The following is a 13,196-nucleotide window of genomic DNA, read 5'->3' on the forward strand; positions in this document are numbered from 1 at the left end:
TTTTGTTCGTTCGTCTATATTCGTAATAATTTAGGCATTCATAGCTCAGCCCCCAGATGACATACACATCTAATTTTTCGTATACCCGTTCCATATATCATTAAGGATTCCTCATTTAAAAATCAGCGCTCTAAATTTGCGGTAAAGCGAGTAAATCGATCTACAAAATTTGACAATTCGTGTGAGAAGAATAAAAATTTTTTACAAAAACTGGGGGTAAGGCTTATCTTCAAAACGAATGTCAAATAATGCAAAAACAAAAATATGGTAATACTAAGGATGATAAATATGAAAATAATTGTGCAATAATGCTTGGTACTCTGTTATGCATATTTTTCAGGACCTGCTCAATGCGCGATTCAACTAAAAAATTGTAAATCAATTTAACCATTTCTGTCATTTGAAATCGTTGTGTTGATATATAGGAACACCACTACGTGATAAAACGCCAAAAGAGGGACCCTTGTTTCCTGTTTTATCTAAAGTCATACACTTTTTTAAGGGACCATCAACGATTTGGAATGTTGTATAGGAAATGAAATGAAATGTTGAAAAACGAAATGTCCGAGAAAAATATCAGCATTAGTGTGAGAAATGTTAAAAAGTCATAATAAAGTTCGACATGTAAACAACAGCATTTTCTGGCAACGATAATCGTTGACCACGCCTTTTTTCTTGATGTGTAGGAATCAAATGAAGTCACTGCTGCCAAGTCAGGGCTGTACGGCGGATGACCCATCAATTCCACATTTTGTCCGGTCATAAAGGCGCTGCACGGTGGTCGAAAGCACTGATCTAGCGGCGCAAAATTAATAACTTGCAAACGTATTGAGATACGTCACTGAAATTTGGCACAAACTCAGCTTGTACCTGTGGGTAATAATGGGCCAAACATGAACAATATCGGCTTAAGGTTTGGTATAGCCTCCATATAACGGTACCTTAAGATTTTCGGTATTTTGAGGATTTAAGCCACAATTTCGTAGCAAATTACCTGAAATTTGGTACTTAGGGTTCCTAGTGGCCAAAAAATAATTTCAACAAAAATTATGGACATAGGTGCATGTTTTGATATAGCCCCCATGTAACCGTACCTCCCAATTTAAGGTATTTTGAATATCATGACCACATTTTTAAACCAACTTGGCTGTAATTTTGCATTCCGTGTTCTCACTGCGTATAAAATCTTCTTACAAAACATTTTCAACGCAGATTTATGTTTCGATGTAGCCCCTTATATGGTACCCCGGATTCGTTGAATTTTTACTTGTTATCCAATATTTAATAACATATTTAGCTATAATATAGTATTATAGTGTCTCCGGGGGTAGAAATCCTCCTTGCAAACATTTCTTAAGATAGGTCCATATTTTGATTTAGCTCCCATACAAATGCACAGCTAAATTTGTATGAATTTCATGCAAAATTCCTTTTTTTAAAAGTGCAGTCATCAAAAGATTTGCAAATATTTGCAGCCCAAATGTGGTTATTCCGTATCCAGAGAGTCCAATTTCTTTCCCCAAAAAATTAACGGAACCTAAGTTCGGCTAAGTTTACAAGATGCACTCTGTGGAACAAGCGCGTACAACCCATAAAAACACAAAAAAATTGAATTTTTTGAAAATTTCTTGCTATATAACTAAGTACCTCCAGGCCCCAAACTAATTTTTATAATTTAAATCTCATCCTCTGCTATTAATTAAATATAAATCTTGTCCAGTTTCATTACGAATGCATTTAACATTTAAACAAATATGAAGTAAATTTTTTGCAACAATTTTTTAAAATCTGATGCAACAAAAACTCTTGCATTTGATAGTGAATAACTGAGTGTGTATGGTCTGGGACCATACTTATGAGCACAACTGTTCGGTTGCTTTTTCAACATTGGCTAGCGGAACATTTACATATATATATACATACGTGAGTCCGCTAACCAATGTAATCCTTCCACTGCCTTCCCATGAATCCTGGAATACGGAGAGCTGATGATGTCGACAACAACGGAGAGCAAGTTCAGTTCGTTAGTAATCTTCAAAGCGCTCGATCGTGATCCCCCGTGAAAAGTACAAACAGTCACAATTACTTACACTATTTTTTGATACATTAACAAACACAAAATTAAACATTAAATTTGTAAATACACATAAAAAAACATTGAACATAGAATTAATCTTAACATACAACACTGAATTGAAAATACAACAAGTACAAATTATCTACTTATGAATAAAATTTGTTAATTAACCTACACATTGCACTTCCCTGAAAATAAATTATCCTACAATAAATATTACATTAAAACTTACATCTACCTAAAATTTGTGACTAAATAAAAAATCTAAAAACTATACTAAAGAATTACCTAAAAACTAAAAAGAATTTGAAGTATAAACCTAGTTAAAACTTAACCTACATTGTGCTAAAAAAAAAAACATAAATTGCATTACAAAGCCTAGATAAAATCAACACACATTGTACATACACACACACATAACACTCATTGAATTACAACACAAAATAAAACCAAACATTTGAAATTTAAAACCACAAAATACTTACTTATTATTTACGAATAAAAAATACAAAAGGTTTGTAAATAAACATTTGGTCCATATCGAGCCAGATAGTGTTTTTTTAATCATAAAAAATTGCTAAAAGTGAAAGTTTTTATCGAAAAAGTGATAACATAAAAAATTTTCAATCACAAATAACTAGTTCATTATATTAAAAAAGTGAACTTGAACACATGGTTCATTTCTGTGAATAGCTACCTAATTGAACAGCAAAAGAAAATATGCAAAAATAACGACACCAAACAGTAAACAAGTGACAATTAAAAATTATTAGTGAAAAAAATTAACAAAATTACCAACAAAAGATTGACACAACAATACAAAAACAAAAAAAACATATTTTGGAACAAAAGAGTGACAGTGGAAAAAGTGAAAAAGCAAAAATTATAAAAAATGAAGTGTTCCAATAAGAGAGTAAAACGCCGGTAAAATTACATTAAATACAACAACAATACGAACAGTGATTTCTGGAACTTAGTTTGGAAACATCCAGTGTAAAGAACAAGAAAAATAGAAACATATTGTGTGAGACAAAAAAACGCTTAGAAAGAATAACATACAGTGGTCCCAGTGATTATTGTCAAAAATTTAAAGTTAATAATTTTATTTTTTTTAATAATATTGAAAACACTAAAAACATCAACAAACTGTGAATTACAACAACAAACACAAATCTACAAATATACAGTGGGCCACAAATAAAATAAACAGTGAAACTTAATAATAAAAGTGACATAATTCTTGTGCAACAATATAACCACATAACACAATAAGAACAATAAGTGCGACCCAAAAGAAAAAAAATAGTGACACATTACAGTGGAACATTGCTAAAAACTACGGATAAAATACAAAAAGGGGTTCAATTCTTGTTCTATGAAAATTTGAAATGAAAACTTTTTTAATGGAAATAAAAGTCATAAGACAACATTGATAAAGAGCTATTTTTCATTCCAAATTTTCACAAAACAAGACTCCCTTACTGACCCTTTACATTTTGTCAACAAACATAAACAACAAATATTCAATAATTAATTATCGGTTCGGTAAAAACAAAATTCTATAACCCAACAATACCAACACAAGGCGCCAAAACAAAGAGGAAGAAGAAGCACTGGACGGACAAACACACATAAAGACATACTCCCAACTTTACATAGAGAGTCAACGTGAGTACCAATGAGTTTTTTTGTGCATTGAAAAGCGTGGAATCGAAAAAGGACTACAGGGTTCGGCGAAATTTGACACCGACACTCTACCTTTATGATGAAAACGCTATAAAACATACAATTTGACCCCTTTGACCCTAGTTTAACAACATTTTGCAACCAAGGACTGATGTTGACCCTTTCTAGTTCGTGGGAATACACAAATACGTCCACACTTTTACACATACATACATAACTCTCGATCTCTCTTCTTGAATATTTGGAAAATTTGGAAATTTCTTCCAAAAATTGGGAAATTACCAGTGTGTTTTTAAAGGGACATAATTCTACTGGAAAAATTGGAATATTTGGAAAGAAATATACTCTCTTGTCACTCTCTTTGTCTGTCCGTTTACAGTGAGACCTTTGTAGAATTGACCCGGCATAATAAAAGTTTTTATATACAACTTTTTGAAAACATATTGAGGAAAAATACTTACATATTCTCATATACACTATTTAAATCAATTTTCCTTGAAATTATTGATTTTTTTTGGAAATTACTGCTTGTCATTTGGAATCTTGCTCTCATTTTTTGGGAATATTCTCGTCGATTACATAAAAAGCGTTTATTTTTACGATTTTGGCGCAAATTTGTGGCGTCATAATTGTGACACAATAATTTACATGAACTTAGCAGACATTTTGGAGAAAAATTTACATAACAATTACAATACAAACATACTTAGCGTTTATATGCAAACTTTGGCGCAACTTTTTGGCGTCATAGTTTAACAACCATAACCTTGCAATTTTTACATATATTTTTGTGGGAATTTTTTGGAAAAGAATCGCCGTTTATTAAAGACTCATACATAACCCTACAATATTTGTTACATAGAGACTCAGACACATTTGAACATTGTTAAACATTTGCATATAATCGCCATATTAGCATCCCAATACATCAATTTTGGGACTATTTGGAAAAATTGGCGGCGTTTGGTGGACAAGCGCTAAAATATTTTGAGCTTAACTAACCACAAAAATTTGATCATTTTTTAAAAAAAAAAATTTATAAAGCATTTGTTGGTTAACTAACCTTAAAAAATATACTTAAACATTTCTATACATTTCTTTGAAAACACTTAACCCAAATTTAAACAACTTTATGAAAATTTCTGAACTTATACAAAATCTTTGAAAATTTTTGAACACTTTTTGAATTCTTGCTGATGGAAATTTTTGTTCTTGATACGAAATATTTTCATCTTTCTTGAATTCTTTTGTTGAAACATTTTACTGTGGGTTTTTTACAACATTTTGCTAAAATATTTTTCTTTGAAAGCTAAAATTTACATTATACCTTGCTGAAACATTTGACCCAAATCATTCTTTGTTGGATACAATTGGAATTTTTCATTTATTTTGCTGAATTTTTGCCGCTGACCCAAACTTTGTTCGAGATTGAAACATTTTGCTGGGATTCTTAAATTTTCTGATTTGATTAATTTTTGGTTTCGACACTACATCATATTGTTTTTAGAGCTACAACATATAATAAAATCCTCCTACCAAAGGAATTAAGTGATTTTATTGTTCTTTTGCCGCAAAACTCTCTGTATCTTACCATTTCTTCTGTGCAACCCAGCACACATTTTCTTGTCGGATATTTTTTTGGAATTTTTTTGAATTGAAAATAATTTGTCTGTGTTTTTTTTGCTATCGTCTATTGTATTTGCACAAAATCTTTCGTGGAAACAAAGGAATAGCCGTTTATAAATTCTCTGACTCATCTAAACAATTTTCCTTAGCGGTTTTTTATAATCCAATTTGGACTGTTTTTCTGGCTTTTCTTTCGGATATTTCATATCAAATATTCTTTGGACTCGAAGGCTCTCCACAAAATTAGATCCACTTGTCGTCAATCAACTTAATTGGGAATTAACAACAAAATTTTGCAAAGACAAAATTCTTGATTTGTTTAAACACCCAAGAAAAATAACACTTTGTCCTCGTAAAGGGCAACTTTGTCAAACCTTTGTAAAACAAAAATTTGTTCTAAAGTCTGACCCTCGTTACAAAAAGGATGGATAAAACTAAGTGCACAAAATTTGCAAACTGCGTTAATGACTTGCAGGATTACGTTTCAATTTTAAGCATTGCGAACACTGATGACGACATACATAGCCTGGAGGCATCACGAGTGGAACTTAACTCTTTTTACGACCAAGTAAAGAAAGCTTATGTGGAATGCCGCGATTATGAGCCAGGAGAGGGACAAAAACCAATCGATAAAAACAAGCTGAGGACACATTATTTAGAGGCAATTGATGTTTATAAAAAGGCGATTGCAGCAGTCAATGGACAAATTCAGACGCTAAAGCAGAAGGAATCAGAGGAGAAAATAAAACGAGAGACCCTGTTGGCGCAGAAGCAAAATGATTCTACAGCAATTTCAAGACTACCAGCATGTGACACAGACGTTTTCAAGGGAGGTTATAATGCCTGGCCGAGTTTCCGTGATTTATTTACCGCAATCTACATTAGAGGCTCAAAGTTGAGTAATGTGGAGAAATATTTTCACTTGACCCAGAAGACTTCTGGAGAAGCAAGAGAATTAATAAGCCATGTTCCTCTTACAAATGACGGATTTGAGCTAGCTTGGAAGATTTTAACCGACAGATATGAAAATAAGAGGATGCAGGTGAACGAGCAACTGAAAATTTTATTCAATTTACCAAACGTCACTTCAGACTCAAGTCACAGTATTCAAAAGTTACAGCGAACAGTGAATAGCTGCATTCAAACTCTGGAAACTCTTAAGGTCGAAGTTTCAGGATGGGACCCAATATTAACATATATTTGTTCCAGCAAACTTCCAAGAACATTTTTAGAAGAATTCGAGAATACTCTTGAAGATTGCAAGACACTGCCAACGTGGAACGATTTCAATAACTTTTTGACTCACAAATTCAAAACTTTGGAATCTGTGGGAAACATAAGGCCCAATTTTTCGAAACAAAATCAACAAACTCCATACAGACAAGATAATTCGAAGAAAATGAAGTTCACAAGCAGCTTTCAAACTAATATAAATCAGAAGGCTCAGAGTTCGAAGGGTACATTAAATGCAAATGCTTCTCAGCAGCCCAAGACACAATATCAAAATTCGTGTCAAATTTGCAAAGCTAATCATTTTATACGAGATTGCCCACAGTTTCTGGCTAAAAATGTGAATGACAGGATTCATGTTGTAAAAATCTCACACCTCTGCTATAATTGCTTATCTACGAACCACGGCGTGAAAGAATGCAAAAGTCGTTTTGGATGCAGAACTTGTAATTTGAAACACCATACACTACTACACAAGGGAAAGGAGACCCTATCTGCAATACAGACTACAGTTCAAGAGGAAGCACGACCTAGTACCAGTGCTGCCGCTCTTACGACACTTATACAGTCCACAACAAACCAAGAAGCAGAAAATATCACAACTTTGACTCTCCAGGATGGTGGAAATAGAGATCAACATCCCGGAGATACTTTACTTTTCACAGCCGTAGTACAAATTGAGGCTAATGGTCATTATTACGATGCTCGTGCGATAATTGACTCAGGATCACAATCTACATTCATTACTGAGAAGTTAAAAAATCGTTTAAATTTGCCAACAAAACGAAATCTTGTTCATGTTACTGGAATAAACCAACTCATTTCGGAAACTTCTGCTAAAGCATGCGTTTTTAAACTACGATCTAAGCTAGACCCAAATTTTAAACTGGAAGTTTGGGCCCCTGTTTTGAAATCTTTGCCTTCGAATTTACCGCCATATACTTTAGAAAAAACACAAATGCGCGATGCTACGAACTTGGAATTAGCAGACCCGAAATTTTACGTCAGCCAACCAGTTGATCTCCTAATAGGGATGGACATAGGACCCCTAATATTTACAATTGGAACACCTATGAAGTCAATTGGATCCCTTTTGGCCCAAAAAACCGTTTTTGGATGGATAATTGGCGGACCCTTGCAGGATGAGACTCAAAAGAGAAGACAAATATCACTTTGCAATACAGTATCAATCGAGAAGATTCTAACACGTTTTTGGGAGGTGGAGGAGACCCCAAAACAAGTTTTGAGATCAGATGAGGATGTATTTTGTGAGCAAAACTTCGTGGATACTACTAAAAGGAACACGGAAGGGCGATACATAGTGACCCTCCCCTTTAAAAAATGTGAGGAACTTGGAGACTCTAGAAACATTGCTCTTGCTCAATTTTACAGAATGGAGAGAAAGCTCATGAAGACCCCCGAGATTAAAGAATTATATGACAACACAATTATGGAATATCTCGAGCTGGGACACATGAGAAAGATTTCTTCAAATGACATATCCAAGACTCCAAACTACTACCTGCCGCACCATGCAGTTATTAGACCCGAAAAGATTACTTCAAAATTACGAGTTGTTTTCAATGCATCAAGTCCAACCTCAAATAAACGAAGCCTTAATGATAATTTATATGCGGGTCCAGTTTTACAGCAAGATATAGTGCTGCAAGTGCTGAAGTGGAGGTTTTTCCGACACGTTTATAATGCCGATGTTACCAAGATGTACCGGCAAATATTGTTGGACCCTACTCAAACTAAATTTCAACGAATATTATTCAGAAAATCTCCGTCTGACCCGGTAGAAGATTACGAATTACAGACCGTTACCTTTGGCGTAAACTGCGCACCATTCTTGGCACTTCGAACACTTATACAATTAGCTGAAGACACAAAAGATACGTACCCAATTGCCTCGAAAGTTATTTTGGAAAACTTATACGTGGATGACGTTCTAGCTGGAGGTCATTCATTAGAGGATACTGTTAAATCTCGCAAGGAGTTAACAGCTGCCATGGAATCAGCTGGCTTTGAGCTGATGAAGTGGACTGCCAATGACCCAAAGTTAATCAGCGACTTACCGAAAGAAAAACTTAATCCTGTTAATTCGCTTGATATCTCCGATGATGCCTCAACGAAGACACTAGGAATAAAATGGAATATATCTGGAGATTTTTTCTCGTTTACACCGCCCACAATGGAAATTAAAACATCATATACTAAGAGAGAAGTCCTATCGATAATAGCCAAACTGTTCGACCCATGTGGGTGGCTGGCTCCCATTGTAATAGTCGCCAAATTAGTGATGCAACAAATTTGGTTGGACAAGATTAACTGGGATGACATACTGAAGACAATTACTCTCATGAATTGGCAGAATTTTGTAAAGAATAGTGGAGATATTGGAAATTTAAAGATTCCACGGTGGATACACTTCACTCCAGACAGCGACGTGGAAATTCACGGATTCTGTGACGCTTCTGAGAGCGCATATGCAGCAGCATTATATATTAGAGTCCGAAATACTAGTAATGAAATCCAAACCTCCTTGTTAACTGCTAAGACACGAGTTGCCCCAATTAAGAAAATTTCACTGCCAAGACTCGAACTTTGTGGAGCAGTACTGCTATCAAAATTGTCTTCATCGATATTAAATAATCTTCAAATCTCCAAATTCAACGTACACTATTGGACAGACTCAACAATAGTTCTTGCTTGGCTGAAGAAACCACCTTGCCATTGGTCGACTTTTGTTGGCAATCGTGTATCAGAGATTATTGAAAATGTGGGAATAGAAAATTGGGCGCATGTTGACTCGAAAGATAACCCAGCAGACATTGCCAGCCGAGGATGCTCACCTAGCGAACTCAATAGCCATCAGCTATGGTGGAATGGACCTGATTGGTTAAAATTACCCAAGGATAGTTGGCCATCAAAGGAAGTAAGTGATGTTACATTAGAGGCAAAAACTTCGAAAGTTCTGATGTTAAATACTGATGAAATGATTGAGAAGGACCCCATGAGACACATATCTTCACTAACAAGAGTATACAGAGCATATGCGCAAGCACTCAGATTTTGGAAAAACACCCTCGTATGTCGACAAAATCCACTAACTTCTGAAGTAGACCTCACTGCTGATGAAATTCAGGCTGGCAAACGGGCCAGTATAATTCGTACCCAGCGTTTCTTTTTTCCAGAAGAAATTCAAGCGTTAGAGAAGAAATCTAGAATACCTTCAAAGAGTCCATTGCTATCTTTGAACCCATACTTAGACCCGAAAGGCATTATGAGAGCTCATGGGAGACTCGTACAATCCCCGGCGCTCACTTTTGAAGAAAGACACCCAATAATTCTTCCTCACAATGCGAAACTTACTACTTTACTCGTCGAACATACACACAAGGTGACTTTACATGGTGGGAACCAATTGATGTTAAGAGTTTTACGGTCCGGATTTTGTATACCCAGACTCAAGTCGTTGATAAAAAAGACGATACGTAATTGCAGAGTTTGCATTCTGCACAAGAAGCGAACAGAAAATCAGATTATGGCTTCACTCCCACCAGAAAGGACTTTGCTAACTAGACCGTTCACTAATACTGGCGTAGATTTTGCGGGACCCTTCAGCATACGAAACTTTACTGGTAGAGCATGTCTTATTACAAAGGGATATGTGTGCCTTTTCGTATGCTTTGCTACAAAAGCTATACACCTCGAACCAACCAGTGATCTCTCGACTCAGTCTTTTTTAGCGGCATTTTCCAGATTCATTAGTAGGCGTGGATGCCCATCTTGCGTGTACTCCGACAATGGAACTAATTTTGTTGGAGCAGTCGATGTTCTGAAGAAAGATAGACTCTTGTTCATGAAAGAATTAAAAACTAAAGCGATTACTCAGAATTCACATCAGAACCTCGATTGGAAGTTCATTCCACCCGGCGCTCCACACATGGGAGGTTTGTGGGAGGCCGGAGTGAAGTCTTTCAAAACGCATTTGAAGAAATGCGTTCCAAAAATGACTTTTACTTTTGAGGAGTTTTCCACCATTTTATCAAAGATAGAAGCTTGTCTTAATTCGAGACCCTTGAGTCCAGCTAGTGACGATCCTAGCGATTTGTCGCCTTTGACCCCAGCTCACTTTCTAATTGGTACCCCAATTCTAGCCCCACCAGAACCCGATGTTTCAGACCAGGATGAAAGCCTGGTTAATAGGTGGAAGCGCTTAAAAATTATTTCTCAGTACTTTTGTAATAGATGGAAAACAGAATATCTACAAGAACTCCATCGACGCACCAAATGGAAGTATCAAAGAGACAACATTAAAGAGGGTGATTTAGTTGTAATAAAAGATGAACGTTTGACCCCAACTGAATGGAAGTTAGGGCGGATTATAAAGACCCATCAGGGAACAGACCAAAACGTAAGGGTGGTAGATATAAAGACTGCTGGTGGTGACATCAGTCGACCCATAACGAAGGTGGTTAAGTTGTTTTCCGACTAGTTAGTCGGACCTCCTTTTAAAAAAAGAACTATGTACTCCTTCTTCTCTTTTTTTACAGATGGCAGCCTACCTACCAAACGACTGGCAAGTCGAAGCAAGCCCCAGCCGCCCCGAACGCCGAGAGTCCCGCCGCCTTGTCAACGAACGAAGTCCCGAACAACGCCCATCCCGCCATCAGTCTACGAACCGACCAGCCCGTGCAGCTGAACGTCGCCCAAGCCCTGAACGTCGTCAACGGAGCCGGTCAGATAACAGGAATCTCCCCAGAGTGAGACCAAGCCATTGGCAATATGCGTGTGGCCTGTGCCAACAAGATCACGCGTTGAGCGGCTGCCAGCGATTCCGAGAAAAAACTCCCTATCAAAGGTACGAGACAGTAGAGCGCAGGGGATATTGTCGAAACTGTCTGGCTAGGAGCCACCTTGCCCCTGACTGCCCTTGTATAACTGGATGCAAGCGTTGTGATTACAGGCATCACACGTTGTTGCATGGCGCCCCGCAATTAAACGACAGCTTGCAGCCTGCAGTAGCAGTAGTGGAACCAGTTTTCACCTGGGACTTGGTGTTTTTACCAACGGCAATGATTCGCCTTAAGACTGATGAGATGGACACATATTACAATATGAGAGCTTTGGTAAGCCAATCAGCAGTAATGACGCGCATTGCATATTCCACATTCCAGCGCGTAGGGTTGCGGTCCTTTACGTACCAAGGGCGAAGATTTACAACTTTCAAGATAATGGCCCGACGCACTAACTCAACCTGGGCACTAAAGGTTAATGCGCTAGTAACAGACGAATTACCACGAAGACTCTATTCTGACCCACTCATAGAGAACCCTACATCATACTTTACGGATGAAGCTATAGCGGACCCAGACCCAAGAAGCAACATTCCCATCGATTTAGAGCTGGGGGCAGACACATACTCGGCGATAATAAAGGAAGGCTCTACGGCGGCTGGGGTTGGTGATGTCAAGGCCTTCAATACCAACTTGGGCTACGTCTTCGCGGGGCCAATTAGAAACATGCCAGTCAACTAGAAGGATGAGATAAGCACGACGTCATGGGGGCGGAGAATGTATGGTCTGGGACCATACTTATGAGCACAACTGTTCGGTTGCTTTTTCAACATTGGCTAGCGGAACATTTACATATATATATACATACGTGAGTCCGCTAACCAATGTAATCCTTCCACTGCCTTCCCATGAATCCTGGAATACGGAGAGCTGATGATGTCGACAACAACGGAGAGCAAGTTCAGTTCGTTAGTAATCTTCAAAGCGCTCGATCGTGATCCCCCGTGAAAAGTACAAACAGTCACAATTACTTACACTATTTTTTGATACATTAACAAACACAAAATTAAACATTAAATTTGTAAATACACATAAAAAAACATTGAACATAGAATTAATCTTAACATACAACACTGAATTGAAAATACAACAAGTACAAATTATCTACTTATGAATAAAATTTGTTAATTAACCTACACATTGCACTTCCCTGAAAATAAATTATTACATTAAATATTACATTAAAACTTACATCTACCTAAAATTTGTGACTAAATAAAAAATCTAAAAACTATACTAAAGAATTACCTAAAAACTAAAAAGAATTTGAAGTATAAACCTAGTTAAAACTTAACCTACATTGTGCTAAAAAAAAAACATAAATTGCATTACAAAGCCTAGATAAAATCAACACACATTGTACATACACACACACATAACACTCATTGAATTACAACACAAAATAAAACCAAACATTTGAAATTTAAAACCACAAAATACTTACTTATTATTTACGAATAAAAAATACAAAAGGTTTGTAAATAAACAGAGTGAATATTTACAACAACAAAAATTAAAAAACAAAATCTTTGTCTGCGAAGTGTCTGTAATCGATACAATGGAAAATATTTCGCAATTTTGTAGTTCGATTTTTGACTTTTGATGCCGCTAGATCAGTGGTTGCGACCAGTGTGCGCTGATTCAAATCGATTTGTGAGAGCTCGCATTGATATGGTGCATTATGATTCGTCTTCTGTAATGTCCGAAGACTTCAA

The 13,196-nt window shown here is 36.4% G+C and overlaps 1 protein-coding gene across 8 annotated transcripts; it reads left to right on the forward strand.

Moving 5' to 3' along the window:
* The first annotated feature begins 1,845 nt into the window (after window positions 1-1,845).
* On the forward strand, window positions 1,846-12,918 carry LOC141405271 (uncharacterized). 8 transcript variants are annotated; one of them, XM_073989445.1, is made up of 3 exons: window positions 1,846-3,169; window positions 3,550-3,745; window positions 11,179-12,918. In XM_073989445.1, exon 3 carries the CDS (start codon window positions 11,179-11,181, stop codon window positions 12,160-12,162), a length of 984 nt encoding a protein of 327 aa, XP_073845546.1. In that variant the 5' UTR covers window positions 1,846-3,169; window positions 3,550-3,745; the 3' UTR covers window positions 12,163-12,918. The 8 variants fall into 8 exon arrangements, with proteins under 8 accessions (XP_073845546.1, XP_073845548.1, XP_073845547.1 ...); XM_073989447.1 differs by having other exon boundaries at window positions 3,663-3,745; XM_073989446.1 differs by having other exon boundaries at window positions 1,846-3,001.
* The last annotated feature ends 278 nt before the right edge of the window (window positions 12,919-13,196 follow it).

The sequence above is a fragment of the Musca autumnalis genome, unplaced genomic scaffold, assembly GCF_047663935.1.
Source record: "Musca autumnalis isolate F117 unplaced genomic scaffold, ASM4766393v1 scaffold_5, whole genome shotgun sequence".
NCBI classification, from domain to species: domain Eukaryota; kingdom Metazoa; phylum Arthropoda; class Insecta; order Diptera; family Muscidae; genus Musca; species Musca autumnalis.

Excerpts from the sequence above, each read along its gene's own strand:
- LOC141405271 (XM_073989444.1), top strand. The coding sequence starts at position 5,814 with ATGGATAAAACTAAGTGCACAAAATTTGCAAACTGCGTTAATGACTTG. Across the intron at positions 11,097-11,178 it reads TCAGTCGACCCATAACGAAG|ATGGCAGCCTACCTACCAAA; the intron begins GTGGTTAAGTTG and ends CTTTTTTTACAG.